General features: G+C 39.5%; 1 protein-coding gene across 3 annotated transcripts in view; it reads left to right on the top strand.

Moving 5' to 3' along the window:
• The window catches only part of MAP3K5 (mitogen-activated protein kinase kinase kinase 5), a 198,441-nt gene that overhangs the window by 147,573 nt on the left and 36,387 nt on the right, over positions 1 to 14,481 (top strand). For all 3 annotated transcript variants that reach the window (XM_045544441.1, XM_045544439.1, XM_045544438.1), the window contains exons 16-19: positions 6,221 to 6,348; positions 7,425 to 7,561; positions 8,678 to 8,783; positions 13,671 to 13,828. In XM_045544441.1, the coding sequence (XP_045400397.1) occupies positions 6,221 to 6,348; positions 7,425 to 7,561; positions 8,678 to 8,783; positions 13,671 to 13,828 (529 nt within the window). The remainder of the gene's footprint in view (positions 1 to 6,220; positions 6,349 to 7,424; positions 7,562 to 8,677; positions 8,784 to 13,670; positions 13,829 to 14,481) is intronic.

Here is a 14,481-nt window from a genome sequence, read left to right as displayed (position 1 = left end):
CCCGGCTCCTTACTGCTCTCTGCTTTCACTCTGCCCTCCACTGCTAGTCCACTTGTCCTCAGGGAAGCCATAGAGATCTTTCTGAAGTTAAAATCACATTGTGTGGTGATAGCGATGTGTCAGTGCAGGTTCATCAGTTGCAACAAGTGGGCCACTCTGGTGGGAGGTTGTGCATGTGTGGGGGCAGGGGAGATATAGGAAATCTCTGTACCTTCTGCTCAATTTTGCCATGAACCTAAAACTGCTCTAAAAAATAAAATCTATTTTTAACAATCACGTCATGTGACTACTGCCTAAAACCCTTCAATGGATTCTTATCGCAACCAGCATAAAACCCAGAACCCTTACCTCGGACCACAGACCACAGGTGATCCACCTCCGCTGTGACCTCCCCTCCACGGCTACACTGGTGTCCCCTGTCCATCAGGCACACCAAGACTGACCCGGATCTTGGCAGGATTGCCTCATTTTCGTCATTTAAGCCTCAGTTCAAATGTCAAGCCCTCGGAGAGGTCTTCTCTAACTGCTCCAAGCTGAAAAAGACATCCCTGCCCATGCAGCCACCATCCCAGGTCCTAGGTCTCTATCCTTAGTGCATGACTTTCAGTCAGCTGCCACCCTGTCTATATTCCAGAAGGAAAAGGAGAACAAAGCTTCCCGGAAATGTCCAGCATTCTTTCACTGCTGTTTATTGGCCAAAAGTGCCAGCCCCCACCTACAAGAAAGGCTAGGAACCCTCTGGCTTTTAGCTGGCCATTTGTTTCTCCAAAAAAAGTCACAGAAACAGGGAAGAACAGATGTTAGAGAGGCAAATAGCTGTTGTTGGCTGCCACATGCATAGTTTCAATTTTATATTTTTTGGTGGTATTGTTTCAGAGTTTCCTCCTGGTTAGATCATGAGACATGCTTATGAATTCTTATCAAACAGTGATAGAAATTATTTATGAAATACCTAGAGTGATGTATATAAAGTTGTCATATTAAAAATTTTGTTAAATATTCTTACAGGTTCTTAAGTAGCATATATGTAGAGTATATTCTTTATTTTCAATTTTTTTTTTTTTTGAGACAGGGAGGTCTTGCTATATCACAGAGACTGATCTCAAATTCCTGGGCTCAAGCAACCTTCCCACCTCAGCCCCCCAAGTAGGTGGGATTACTGGTGCACACCACCACACCCAGCTATAGAGTAGACTTTGAAACAATATAAAACTTAAAGAGGTCATTGCTATCAAATTGCTGTAGCCAAATTCACTAACCTTTAGCCACATCCCCTCCCTTTTCCCCTTCCAATGGGGATTTAAGTAGACACTTGGAAGAAAACCACTTTTAAAATCACCTTGTAGGGGCGATCACAGTGGCTAATGTCTGTAATCCTAGCACTTTGGGAGGCTGAGGCGGGAGGATTGCTTGAGCCCAGGAGTTCAAGATCAGCCTGAGCAAGAACAAGACCCCATCTCAACAAAAAATTAAAAAATTAACCAGACATGGTGGCCCACGTCTGTAGCCCCAGATGCTTGGGAGGCTGAGGCAGGAGGACCACTTCGAGCCCACGAGTTTGAGGTTGCAGTGAGCTATGATGACACCACTGCACTCTAGCTGGGGCAACAGAGCGAGACCCTGTCTCAAAAAAAAAAAATATCACCCTGTAGCTTAAGTTTATTCAAATGCTACTATACAACACACAAAGCACACCAGCACCAACCAAATATTTTCAGCTCCTGTTCTGTAACAATGCAGTTGGTATTTGTGGATTGTGCATGACAAGCTCTTCCCTTGAACAGCTGGTGCAGGGCATCTTCTTGTTAACTATTGAAAGCGATTACAGAGAAGTCTATCATTGTTATTGTGAAGATATGGCAAACAAGGGTGTTTCTACCTATATGCCCTGGAGAGATGTGGATGTTCCATTAAAAAAGACAGCAGTTACAAAGGATAATTGCTAAAGTAGAATGAGGGATGTGAATAATGCATGATGCAGGGTACACTAAACTACCATATGTAAAGAAGGATCATAGCAACAAAAACTGTTTCTCCTATGTTTCCTTCATGTTATAAAACCACTTTATTAGAGAATCAGAGTGGTCGTAAAAGAGGGGTGGTGGATTTAGTATGATTTTATAATCTGTCCCCAACTAGTTGTTAATCTCAGGTTGGCTTTCTTTTCTGATAAGTCTACACACCCCTGAACTGTTTATTTCTATCAGTTATTCTCCACCCAACTGCATATTAGAGTCAACAGGGGAGCTTTTGAAAATACTGCTGCTCAAGTTCCACCTCCAAAGATTCTGGGGCTGTCCTGGACATTGATATCCTGTAAGAAGCCCTCTGGGAGATATAAATGTCCAGTCAAGGTTGGGAACCACTGGTCTAGATGGTTATCAGTGGGGATTTGACTCAGAGGGGGTGTTCTGGAGATACCTATGGATTAATAGTTTTTTCAAAGCTAAATATATATAAGTATTTTTGATTATCGATAGCATTTCTTCTTTCCATTGTTAAAACTAATTGAGAAAGATATGTTCTTATAATTCCCATAAACAAACATAATATTAATGTGAACAAATTATGATTCGATACTTATTTAATGCTTGGCACTTACACTTAGAGAAAATTGCTGGGAGTTCATCATATTTTCCATGTTGAAGAAGAATACTTATCCTTAGCTAGGTTGGATTCTGACTAGTATTGCAAATGTTGAGCTATCTTTGGTTTAGGTAATGAAGTGGGAATATTTGCTCCTCTGGAATCCTAAATCTAAGTGTTCATGGTTTGATTTTCAATAGAGGATCAGGAGGTGGGAGCCCTTTAATTCATAATAAACTGAGTTAGTTGCTTGTTTCAGGTTATTTAATTATCTTGGTCTCCTAAATCTGTAGAATAGGCACAGGATTTGCCACTAATGCCTATCAAGAGAAATCATGAACTAGTGTCAAAGCGTTTTAACCACCCCCCCCCCAAGGAAGAAATAACTAGTAAATGTATTTGTAGTTGAGAGTCATTACCTAAGCATCTTATTGATAATACTATGTATTAATATTCTGGTCTTACCTCATTAAAGCAATTATCAAAATGTTGTTACTGTCTCTAACTGATGTACTATTAAAGGGTTCATTTTAATACCTGCCCTTCATAGTTTCTAAAGCAACTCTAAAGAAAAATTGAATAGATCTAAAATACAAGTCTTTTTGTTGTTATTGTTGGCTGCTTTCTGAGTAATATATATAGATTATAAAAATTTATTTAAACTAAATGAATTTAGATTTTTGTAAACTGCTAGTTGCTTACCTTAAAAGCTTATTGAAAATGGTATTATTCAATTCTAACCAATTCTAGTATTTGTTATTGGCATTCAGAAAAATCCATTCTGCTTATATGGATTTGTAATTGTAAAATTTGTGCATTTCCTGCATGTAGAACTGAAGCAAGTGTGTGAGACATCAGGTTTGCATTTACTATGTCTTAGTAGTTAGTGCCTTTCACACCGATGGCCTCCATTATGCGAGAGCAAAAAAAAAAAAAAATATATATATATATATATATATATATATATATATATGTTAGGGAATAGCTTTGAGTCTGTGTTTATCATTGCTAATGCTCTACTATACTTAGCTTGTTAGGTAAAATGTATAGCTGTTGCTTTGAACTGAGCTGCACTAGGCCTCAACATACCAGCCCCAAATGGAGTCACTCATGCTAAGGTTCCACATCACCAAACCAAAACCTAAGCTGTTTACTTATAAGATCTGATCTTCTGAGAAATCAGGAGCAAGATGATAGCTAAATTCCCAAACCAAAAAAAAAAAAAAATTGCCCAGGAGATTCACAGCAACCAGTCAAAAGGCCCCCGGTCAACCTGATAAAGAAGTCCCTTCTGCTTTAACCCCATACAAGGAAAGTAAGCTGAAGTAACCTGACGTTAACCAACCACTTTTGTGCCATGCTGTTGCCTTGTTGCTGCTCAAGCTATCTTCCCAAAAAAAAAAAAAAAAAAAAAAAACAAAACCGTTCTGCCAAGCCCAGAGGAGCTGCTGTCTATTTTGATTGGATGCTGCCTGGCTCAAGAATCACTAAAAAAAGCCAATTAGATCTTTAAAACTCAATTTGTTGAAATTTTTTCTTTGACAAGCTATATAATAATTACATTAGGGTTATACTGAATTCAGGATTGTTAAGAGTCTATAAGCTTTATAGTACTTTCAATAATTATTAAAGTGTTCTGTTCCAGAAATAGAAAATAATTTTTATAATTGATACAGCAGAATACACCAAGTACATGATTTTAAAGTAGTACTTTCAACGCGGAGCCTTGGTTAGGACTGAGTAAAAATCATGGTGTAATAGGATTGGTAGACACAGTAAGGTGAGGATTTTGAGGCAAGGGGCTCAAAGAGACTTGGGATATATATCATTTTATATTTTCTTTTCTTTTTTTTTTTTTTTTTTTTTTGAGACAGAGTCTTGCTCTGTTGCCCAGGCTAGAGTGCAGTGATATCATCATAGCTCACTGCAACCTCAAACTCCTGGGCTCAAGCCAGCCTCCTGCCTCAGCCTCCCAAATAGCTGGGACTACAGGCATGTGCCACCACACCTGGCTAATTTTTTCTGTTTTTGGTAGAAATGGGGTCCTGCTCTTATTCAGGCTGGTCTTGAACTCCTGACCTCAAGCAATCCTCCTGCCTTGGCCTCCCAGAGAGTGAGGACTGCAGGTGTGAGCCACAATGCCCAGCCTCATTTTGTGTTTTCTATTGAAGAGTTGATGGTCCTTTCAGGAAGTTCTGGAATAAACATTAAAGTTATTGACAATTTTTGTCTTCCTGGGCAAGAGTCTCCTGGATACTAAAGTTATGTTGATGAGGCCAATGGAATGGGAAGTCCTGTTAATATAGCCAGTAAACTGTGTTGGATGATCCCAGTAATTCTGGGTTCAAATCTTTACTCTCCCACTTACTAGTTTTTGTGATCTTGGGCAAGTTCGTCATCCTCTTGTTACAGCCTTACCAGGTTCATTGCCCACTGCTCAAGAGGAAGCCAATACCCTGATGAGACAGCAGGGGTTACAGCAGAGAAAGAGTTTACTGTCACAGCCACCATGCAAGGAGATGGGAAGTTCTCAAATCTGCCTCCCTGAGAATTTGGGAGAAAGGGTTTTTAAAGATAATTTGGCAGGTAAAGGGCTAGGCAGTTGTGTCTGCTGATTGGCTGGGTTTGGAGTAGAACCATAGGCGTGTAGAAATTGTCTTCTTGTGCTTAGTTCCTGGTGGGGGTTGCAAGACCATTTGAGTCAGTTCCTTGGTACTGACCACTGGTCTAGGTGGGTCACCTGATCCCCTGGAATGCAGGGCCTGTAAGATATCTCAAAACCTAATCTTAGTACATATTCTGTTAAGATTAGATACTAAATTAGAACTAATGGATCAACACTTATGTGCACATATGGAAGTAAAACTCGAGAGAAATCAAGTAGGTGGGAGACAGAGGAGAGGACGGGTAAATTCACACCTAATAGGTACAATGCACACTGAGTGAAGGGCATACTTATAACTTTGACTCAATCTGTACAAAAGCAAATTATATAACCAAAACTTGTGTACCCCCATAAATTTCTGGAAAAAAAATACCCACAAAAGCTAACCTTAGGTTTCACAAGGGTGATGTTATCTATGGGAGTAATTAAGAAAGTTAAGAATCTTTATGACCATCAGCTACGTGACGCCTGAATAGCAATTATAGGATAGCAAACTAGTGGACGATGGCTGGTCATGTATATATTTAACTGTGCCTATACCTTTGCAGAGTTCAAGCTCCTGCACAGTTCCCATCTTGTGGCCCTTTATTAATTTTATAAATGGCTGTTTCACTCTCTGTGAATGAATTTCCTCATCTATAAAATGGGCATAGTACCTTCTCATGGAGTTGTTATCAGAAATGAGTTAATATGTATACAAATCAGACAATGATGTTATTAATCAGTTATTAATCAAAAATATATATGTATACACACAAACACAGGGCTTAGAACAGTACCCGACATATTTTCCTTCAGATCCTATCATACCTTCAGCTTCACAGATTATTTCTCAAAAGGCCTTAGATGGTCATTTTCATTTTATATATGGCATATATATTTAGCTAACGTTTTCAATTTGTATTGCTGAAATTTATAGACGAAAGTCTGGCTACAGAGTTAGCTCATTGGCATTTGCATGTCTTTTAGATACTCTCAGCCCCTACATGAAGAAATAGCACTGCATAAGCACCTGAAGCACAAAAATATTGTCCAGTATCTGGGCTCCTTCAGTGAGAACGGTTTCATTAAAATCTTCATGGAACAGGTCCCAGGAGGTAAGAGATGTTTTCCTTTATTTAAAAAGTGTAAATTCCTAGGTCCTTGAAGAGGAGTAAAATTGAATGAGATTTACTAGAGTACACGTCTTCATCTATCTAAACTGAAAGGAAAAGTAGACATAATGACATTACCTTCAGTTTGTTAGGAGATTCAAAAAATATGATTAAGTATAGAGTTTATTCAAAAGCAAACTCTAGGATATACATTGCAGTGATTTGATTGGCTATAGCTTATGTTTTAAGGAAGACTACATTAACATTCTTTAAGAAAGAGTAATGGTGTCCAGGGGTCTTGTCTCTGGCACCATTCATTCTTTCCTAGTCATTCACAGGACAAAAAAGAGAAAGAGATTTAATCTATAATCAGAGAAACAGAAGCTGTAGCTGCAATAGGCTTAAATAATTTAAAGTTCCAACAGCTTTAAGTTTGAATTATTTAATTTCCCAGAGACAATAAATAAATACTGGCCGGGCACGGTGGCTCACGCCTGTAATCCTAGCCCTCTGGGAGGCCGAGGCGGGTAGATCGCTCGAGGTCAGGAGTTCGAGACCAACCTGAGCGAGACCCCGTCTCTACTAAAAATAGAAATAAATTATCTGGACAACTAAAAGTATATATAGAAAAAATTAGCCGGGCATGGTGGCGCATGCCTGTAGTCCCAGCTACTCGGGAGGCTGAGGCAGTAGGATCACTTAAGCCCAGGAGTTTGAGGTTGCTGTGAGCTAGGCTGACGCCACGGCACTCACTCTAGCCCAGGCAACAGAGTGAGACTCTGTCTCAAAAAATAAATAAATAAATAAATACTGAAACCATTTTACTATCAGTCATGATGAGTTGGATTAAGGTTAGCAATTGACATTGTTCTTTTTTACTTAGACTGTATTTGATACCAAACATCTTCAGAATAGGGATATTTTTGTATTCGTGTTTGAGCCCAGTATCTGGTACAGTTCCTGGGCTGCTATGAACAACCAATGAATGTTGGCTTAAATTAGTGTTACATTATTAATATGCTTTAAAGAGCTCATTTGGATAACTAAGATTTTATCTACTCTTTCTCCTTACTTTACAGGAAGTCTTTCTGCTCTTCTTCGTTCCAAATGGGGTCCTTTAAAAGACAATGAGCAAACAATTGGCTTTTATACAAAACAAATACTGGAAGGATTAAAGTACCTCCATGACAATCAGATTGTTCACAGGGACATAAAGGTAGGGTGCGCCAGGATTCACTTTCATGAGTTCCTTACTGGATTATTATTTTATTTGCCAAAGTCATATTGTATTATGAGTATTAACTTAGAATGTTGAATAGGTAAATCTTAGAAAAACCAGAAATATGCTATGCTGAATCAGTTATTTATGCTCATATCTTATCTCTTCTACTCAAGGAATAAACTCTTTAACTGTGTTCAGCAAATAAGACTGTGTTCCTATGTGATGTTTGCTATGAGCTCTGTGGGGTGGGGGTGCAGGATTATAAAATTAAACAGGAAGCCAGGTGTGGTGGCACAAGCCAATAGTCCCAGCTACTATGGAGGCTGAGATGGGAGGATCGCTTGAGGCCAAGGGTTGCAGACCAGCCTGGGCAACATAGCCCAGTCTCTACTGTAGACCCTGTCTCTAAAAAAAAAAAGTTAAACAGGAGATAGTTCCTGCTCCTAAGGAGCTTCAAAGCTGGTTAATCTTTGTATCCTTGCCCATAGTGTCACAGCTACTTAATAAATACTTACTGAAACAAGGATGAATGGTTAGAAGAAAAAAAAGTCCCCCTTTCTCACAATTTTTACACATTTATGGATTGAACTAAAATTATTACATAGATTCTCTAAGGGAACAAACTAAAGTAATAACTTTAGATCCTCTTTAAAAAGACAAAATTCAGAACTAATAAATTTTTGACAAAGCTGGATTATTGAAAGTAAGTTAATATTTCTACCCTAAAATTAACCCAGTTGTCTATTTGTCTGTGATGTCCTTAAATATTCCGGGAAAAGAAGTCAAGCAACATAGAAAAGAAAGTAAAGTGACTGGAAAGTTATGAATATCATAATTTAACTTATCGCACATATATCATTATATACTTGTAAATAGCAGCAAGCTCTAATTGATTAGGAGTCATGTGACCTGAGTAGCAGATTTTGAATAACTGATAATGTGTAAACAAAAATGGTATTAAGAATTCACTACTGAGGTAAACTATTCCTAAAGAATACAGAATGTCTCTTTGTTTGCTCTAAGGACACCTTTTTTTTTTGGACTCAATGAGTCTACAACAGAGTATCTGAAGAAAGATAACATTTGTGATTAAAGTCCTCTATTCTCTAGGGTGACAATGTGTTGATTAATACCTACAGTGGCGTTCTCAAGATCTCTGACTTTGGGACTTCAAAGAGGCTTGCTGGCATAAACCCATGTACTGAAACTTTTACTGGTATGTTTTTACAACAGTGATACAGATCTTATGTAATTAAAAAAAATAATTGCTAAGTTCGAGCATAACGTGAGAGAGAAATTCAGTCAGTGTTCTCACATCCATTAATGTTGGTTTTTGATGCTCACTGAAAAATGTTGTATAGAATTTGATGTGGCCCTTTTCTCTCCTTGTATTTATACGACTTGCTTAGACTCCTGTTTAATGCCACTGAAGAGTTTTTTTTTTTAATTCTCAATGCGGAATTTGTTTTTCTTTTCATGTCATTATTTCTCTCCTGCTTGACCTATAATTTGGCAAGATCGTTTTTTTTGAAACATTTCTTTAGCCAAACCTTTCTGTGATTCTTACTCATACCCTAATCACTTCCCATTTGGACTATGAATTCCCTCTGCCAGTCTGTTTACTCCCTGTGGTCTATCCCCCTACTCCACAGTATAAATAACCGTAGGATTTCAATTCAGAAAGAGGAAGTGACTCACCAGCTCAGAAGAGGGGTGGGGAGAGAGCTTTCCTGAGAAATTAGGCAACGCAGTGACTGAGCTGCCTCTGGTGCAGTCCTGGGAGGGAGGAGACAGTGATTTCCAAAAAGGTAACAGTAGCCAAGGGGAGTCTGAGGCTCAGGAGATGAATGACCACTCAACAGCTATGGGGTTGATCTGAGACTTCAAGCTAGTCTTCTCTCCAAGTTCTTATCACTCCATCATGCTGCTTCTCATGAAGTGTTAAGTTCTTCTGTTATAGTGTTAGAGAAAGAGACATTTAGCAAAAAAAAAAAAGGAACGAATATTCTTTGGTCTCCTATAAAGCAAAATGGCCCGATGTCCCCATTTCTGAAATCTGTGAGGTAGGTGGTAATATTTCTGTTTTGCAGATGAGGAAGTTGAGTGAGAGAGAAGGGATGTCACTGTCAGATGTCACAGAGGTGTGTTAGATGATGGAACTCAGATTTTTAATCTCTCCTTTGCTCTTTGCTTTCACCTTCTGGCTCCACCTCCCTATTCTGGTAGCCTGGCAGGCGGAAAGGAAGAGAGAGATTCCATAGTTTTCTCCTCAGAACATTCAGTCAGCGACACCTCTGGCCCAAGTCCCACCTTGAAGGCAATGGGTATTTTAGGGCACAGAATTAAACACTTTTGAGTACGTCTTTTTCAAGAAAATAAATTCCAACCTGTTAGTAACTTTGAATGTCTTCACATTTCTCCCGTCCAAGTACTAGGCAGGCCCAACCCTACCTAGCTTGTAAGCTGAGAGGAGATCTGGTGCTTTCAGGGTATGGCCAGACACAAATGTCTTCACATTTCTTTCCTCATACGCTCAACTTGGCGAGAGACATTGTAGGTGCTGCCAAGAGTCAGTAACTTCTGAAAGGAAAATCCCTACTTTCACATACATTGTGGGACAGGATGTTAATAGAATATCTTTTGCTAAATCTTGAAAACAGTTTTTGGAAAATCCCCAAAGCAGTTGTAGGAAAGCAGTCCTTGCATGGCCCTTTGCTCGTATCTCTCCCACTGGCCTCACATGAGAGTGACCTGTGTGACTAATGTGCTTGGACCTGTCCCCAGCACTGGTGCTTAGACCGGGCTGTGCAGACCTGGTCCCTCCACACCATAGGCCTCCCAGCACGAACTTGGTGCCCACCGAGTCTCAGGTGCTTAGCCAACCTCTGATGAATTCAGTCCAAGGATATTGATCTGTTCCACCTCTTGGTGATTTTGGTGAAGGGAAAAGCAGCAGTGACCCCCCATTTATGGAGTGCTTACTGTATACATGGCTCTGTGGTAAGTGCTTTTTCTACATACCTTGTTTCATTGAAATTCATACATCAACCCTAATTGTTAGGTATAATTATCTCAGTTTATGGTGAGAAAATCCAGGTTCAAAGAGGTTAAATAACTTGCCCACAGTCACAAAGCTAGTTGGTAATAGAGCTGAGATTCAAACTAGACTTAACAGGCCAAATGGAATTAATTGTCTTTCCCCCAAACCTGGTCCCACCCACACTCTTTTGTCTCAGTTGATGGCCACTCCAGACTTCCCGGGGCCCCTCTCTTTTCCCACACTGCAACCCAATCCGTCAAGGAAGCCTCCTGGCTCTGCCTTCAAAATGTGCCTGAAATCGGACGGGTTCTCACCACCTCCACTGCTGCCACCCCCATCGCTCACCTGCATTACTCCTGTCGCCTCCCGGCTGTTCTCCTGCATCGCTTTTGCCCTCTCCTGTCTATTCGCTACACAGCAGCCAGAGTGATCCTTTTAACACATAAGCCAAACCCTATCACTCAGAGCCCTCGATGGCTGTTTTTTTCAAAGTAGACAAAAGTCATAGGCCTTACAGTGGTGGACAAGGCTGTGACCGGATTCGGAGTGTGTTACCTTTCAGACCTCATTGCCTGCTCCTCTCCCCTGGCACACTCTGCACCAAAACACGGACCTTCCTGCATTTCCTCCATGACACCAGTGTCCTACTGCAGGGCCATTGCACATGCTTTTCCTTCTGCCAGTCACTCTGTTCCCCCAGCCATCTGCATGTCTAACTCCCACACCTCTTTCAAGACTTAACTCAGATGTCCTTTCCTCAGTGACACCCAATGTGAACACCCCGTTTACCATGGCAGCCTCTCTGGGTACTCTGATTCTCTTTACCCTTTTTGTTTGATCATAGTACATCACTTTCTAACATATTAATAGTTTACTTATTATGCTGATAGTTTATTATCTGTCTTCCATTGCAAAAATGTAAACTCCACGAGCCCGGGGATTTCTGTCTGTGTACTCCTGGGACAGTGTCTGGCCCGTCGTGGACCCTCAATATAGATCTGCTGAATGAATGACTAAATGAATAAAGTGTGACATCAACCCTAACCACTAAGCTATTCCACCTCCCTGGGTAGTTGCAGTGGCAAAGGAATCCTAAAATATTTTAAAGTAATTAAAGAAAAAATTTTGGTGTTGAGATATGTGAAGTATGGATTTTAGAGTTAATTTAATACTCTCTCTTGTTTTCCTTAGACTGATGTTCAGATTGGCTTGCATCTTCATTATCCAGCTCTGTAAATTTCTTTGCATAAAATATTGTGTGTCATGTGTTTGTGGAAGAAAAAGAGGAGCCGATATGAATACATGACTCAACGTGTTTTTTTGGCACTTGCTCAGTGGGGGATAATTAAACACAATTGGCAGATAGAGCTCTTTGAATAATTATCTGATGAGTAAAATATTGCATAATTTATTATTGACTTTACTTGAATTGCCAAGTTTTTAAAATTTATTATATTTCTAATCAGTTACAATTCCTACTTAGATATTAGTACAACTTAAATTCTGTCATTAATTCTGTTCTGGACACAGATGACAAAAGGGAGGGGTAGGCTTCAACACATATTTTCTAAAAGACTGCTTGATTTTATTTAAATCATAAAAAATTATCACTTGGGGGAAAGCTATAAAATGGAGAGAAATCATAACAGTTTTGTGCTAAGGGTAGCTGAGTCTTTGGGGAGTGTGGTTGCCCTATCCTTGGCCAGGTGAAAGGCTTTCTGAGAACAGACATGCAGTTGTATGTGAACATGAACGTGAACATGAACTACTGCCATGCGGTGATGAGGTCTGGAGGACAAACCTGTAAGATGACAATACTTGACAAAAATGATATACTTTTATTTATTTTTATGAACAACAGTCAGTTTCTAGCCCATGATAGTGGTTTTCATAGGAACAGTTTGGAGGAATTTTATAGTTTTCACCTATTTATATAAATCATACTTGAGGCATTCATAAAAGGTGTAATCTGTTATTTATCAGATTGTCTGTCACTTTGGTATGAATCACAATATTAAAGTAGCTGCTTTGGCAAACATCTCAGGCTTTGAAGTTATTCAGCATGGCATCTTGGATGGGTTCCTGTTTGCTGATTATATTATTTGTATATCAGAAACGGAGGATATGGTGATAATGTGTTCCTAGTCACGCTCCTGACCCATTGCTAGACTGGGGGGTGTTAGGAGTCCAAATCCAGCCTCTCGTTTGGGCCAATGAAGTATTTGCAGTGGGGTATTTACCTGGGAGGTAGCAGGCCAGAAGCAGAAGCAAGGGCTCTCAGCCCCCACTTAATGCTTTCCGTCAGACCACACTCTACAACTCTCTGATTTCATGCGGCCTTAAATCTCCTTTTTTTCATTTTATTCTTGTTCACTCTATCTGATGATCTGTATTGATGGCTCACGACCTGTCTTTGATCTGTTAAATCTGTTATTCCATAGACCACAGGCACAGCCAGAATCATGTATGTTTGATTTACAGAACAGGGTACACCAGAAATTTATTTGCATTATTTTTCACAATGGCCTTCAGAATCTTCACACTGTCATGATTAAGAAATAAAAATGAAAGGGGAAAAACTAAGCATTCAGTTCAGGAATTGAGAGATCTACATAGATCTAAGGAAATGGATGAATGAACTAGATTTTTCCTGGAAAAGTTTAGAAGTATACATGATAACAGTCTTCATGCACTTGGAGAACTGAACACAGAAAATGTGTGTTGGTGTATTCTCTGTTGTTTTCAAAAGACTAATTGTTAGAAGTTTCCAAGAGGTCCCATGATGTCTCAATTATACTCCACTGTCTAGGGAATAAGAATGTACCTATTCACAACCAGATAATATTGCCAGATTATTTTTTGTCACTGATAAAAATCCATTGTAAAAGCTGCTATTTCAATTTTTATTAACAGCAGAGAAAACTGGAACTCAAAAAAGATGGGATATGAGGACTTGAATCATGTTTTTGAAGTTGTTCTATTTAGATAGAAAAATTGAAACTGTCATTAGGTATCCATCTGTTTTCTCTTCTTAAAGTGGAAATGTGTTTGAATTATTTCCAGGTACCCTTCAGTACATGGCGCCAGAAATAATAGATAAAGGACCAAGAGGCTACGGAAAAGCAGCCGACATTTGGTCTTTGGGCTGCACCATCATTGAAATGGCCACAGGAAAACCACCGTTTTATGAACTGGGAGAACCACAAGCGGCTATGTTCAAGGTCATATTTCGTTTATCTTAAAAACAAATGGATAAAGCTTTTCAAGCTACTGGATGTTCTATGTGTGTATGTCCTATTTTTTTTAGGTAAAAGGAAAGGAGCCTAAGTAAACATTAACAGAGAGCACATTAAAATTCAAGAAGGTTCTGTCTCTCGTCAGTCAGTGTCTGTGCCTTACGCAACAGGTCTCTCTCTGCCTTAGTTTTCTCAGTGATAAAGTGAGATTCTATGTGACTTCCTTTGCCCACCTTTTAACAACACAGTATAAATAACACATCACTATATGGAAGATTATTTAAGCTCTTTGGGAAACAGTCTGAAAATTTTCCATAGAGGGAGACATAAGAACATTTCTTTTACCCATTTAGGAATTAAATCAAATCAATATTTTCCTTTACCATAATAGTTTGAAGGCTCCATTTTAAAAGGGCACAATTACCATTTTAAGTAAATCGGTCTTATTCTCATGTATTTGCTCTCCTAGTCTGTGAATTTGCCCCTTTGTAACTCTTGGGAGTGGGAAGCAGCCCCACCTCCCAAAGTAGGAGGCACCTGATACAGTAATAGGCCTGCGAGAGCTCAGGTGCCACAGTTTCGAGACCTGGGGACTGGGCATGGCAATGACCTGCCTGAGTCCCCGCAGCCCTCCCCTG

The sequence above is a fragment of the Lemur catta genome, chromosome 2 (assembly GCF_020740605.2).
Source record: "Lemur catta isolate mLemCat1 chromosome 2, mLemCat1.pri, whole genome shotgun sequence".
Lineage (NCBI taxonomy): Eukaryota > Metazoa > Chordata > Mammalia > Primates > Lemuridae > Lemur > Lemur catta.
The sequence above is the reverse complement of the archived record's forward strand: the minus strand, read 5'-3'. Positions and strand labels throughout refer to the sequence as shown.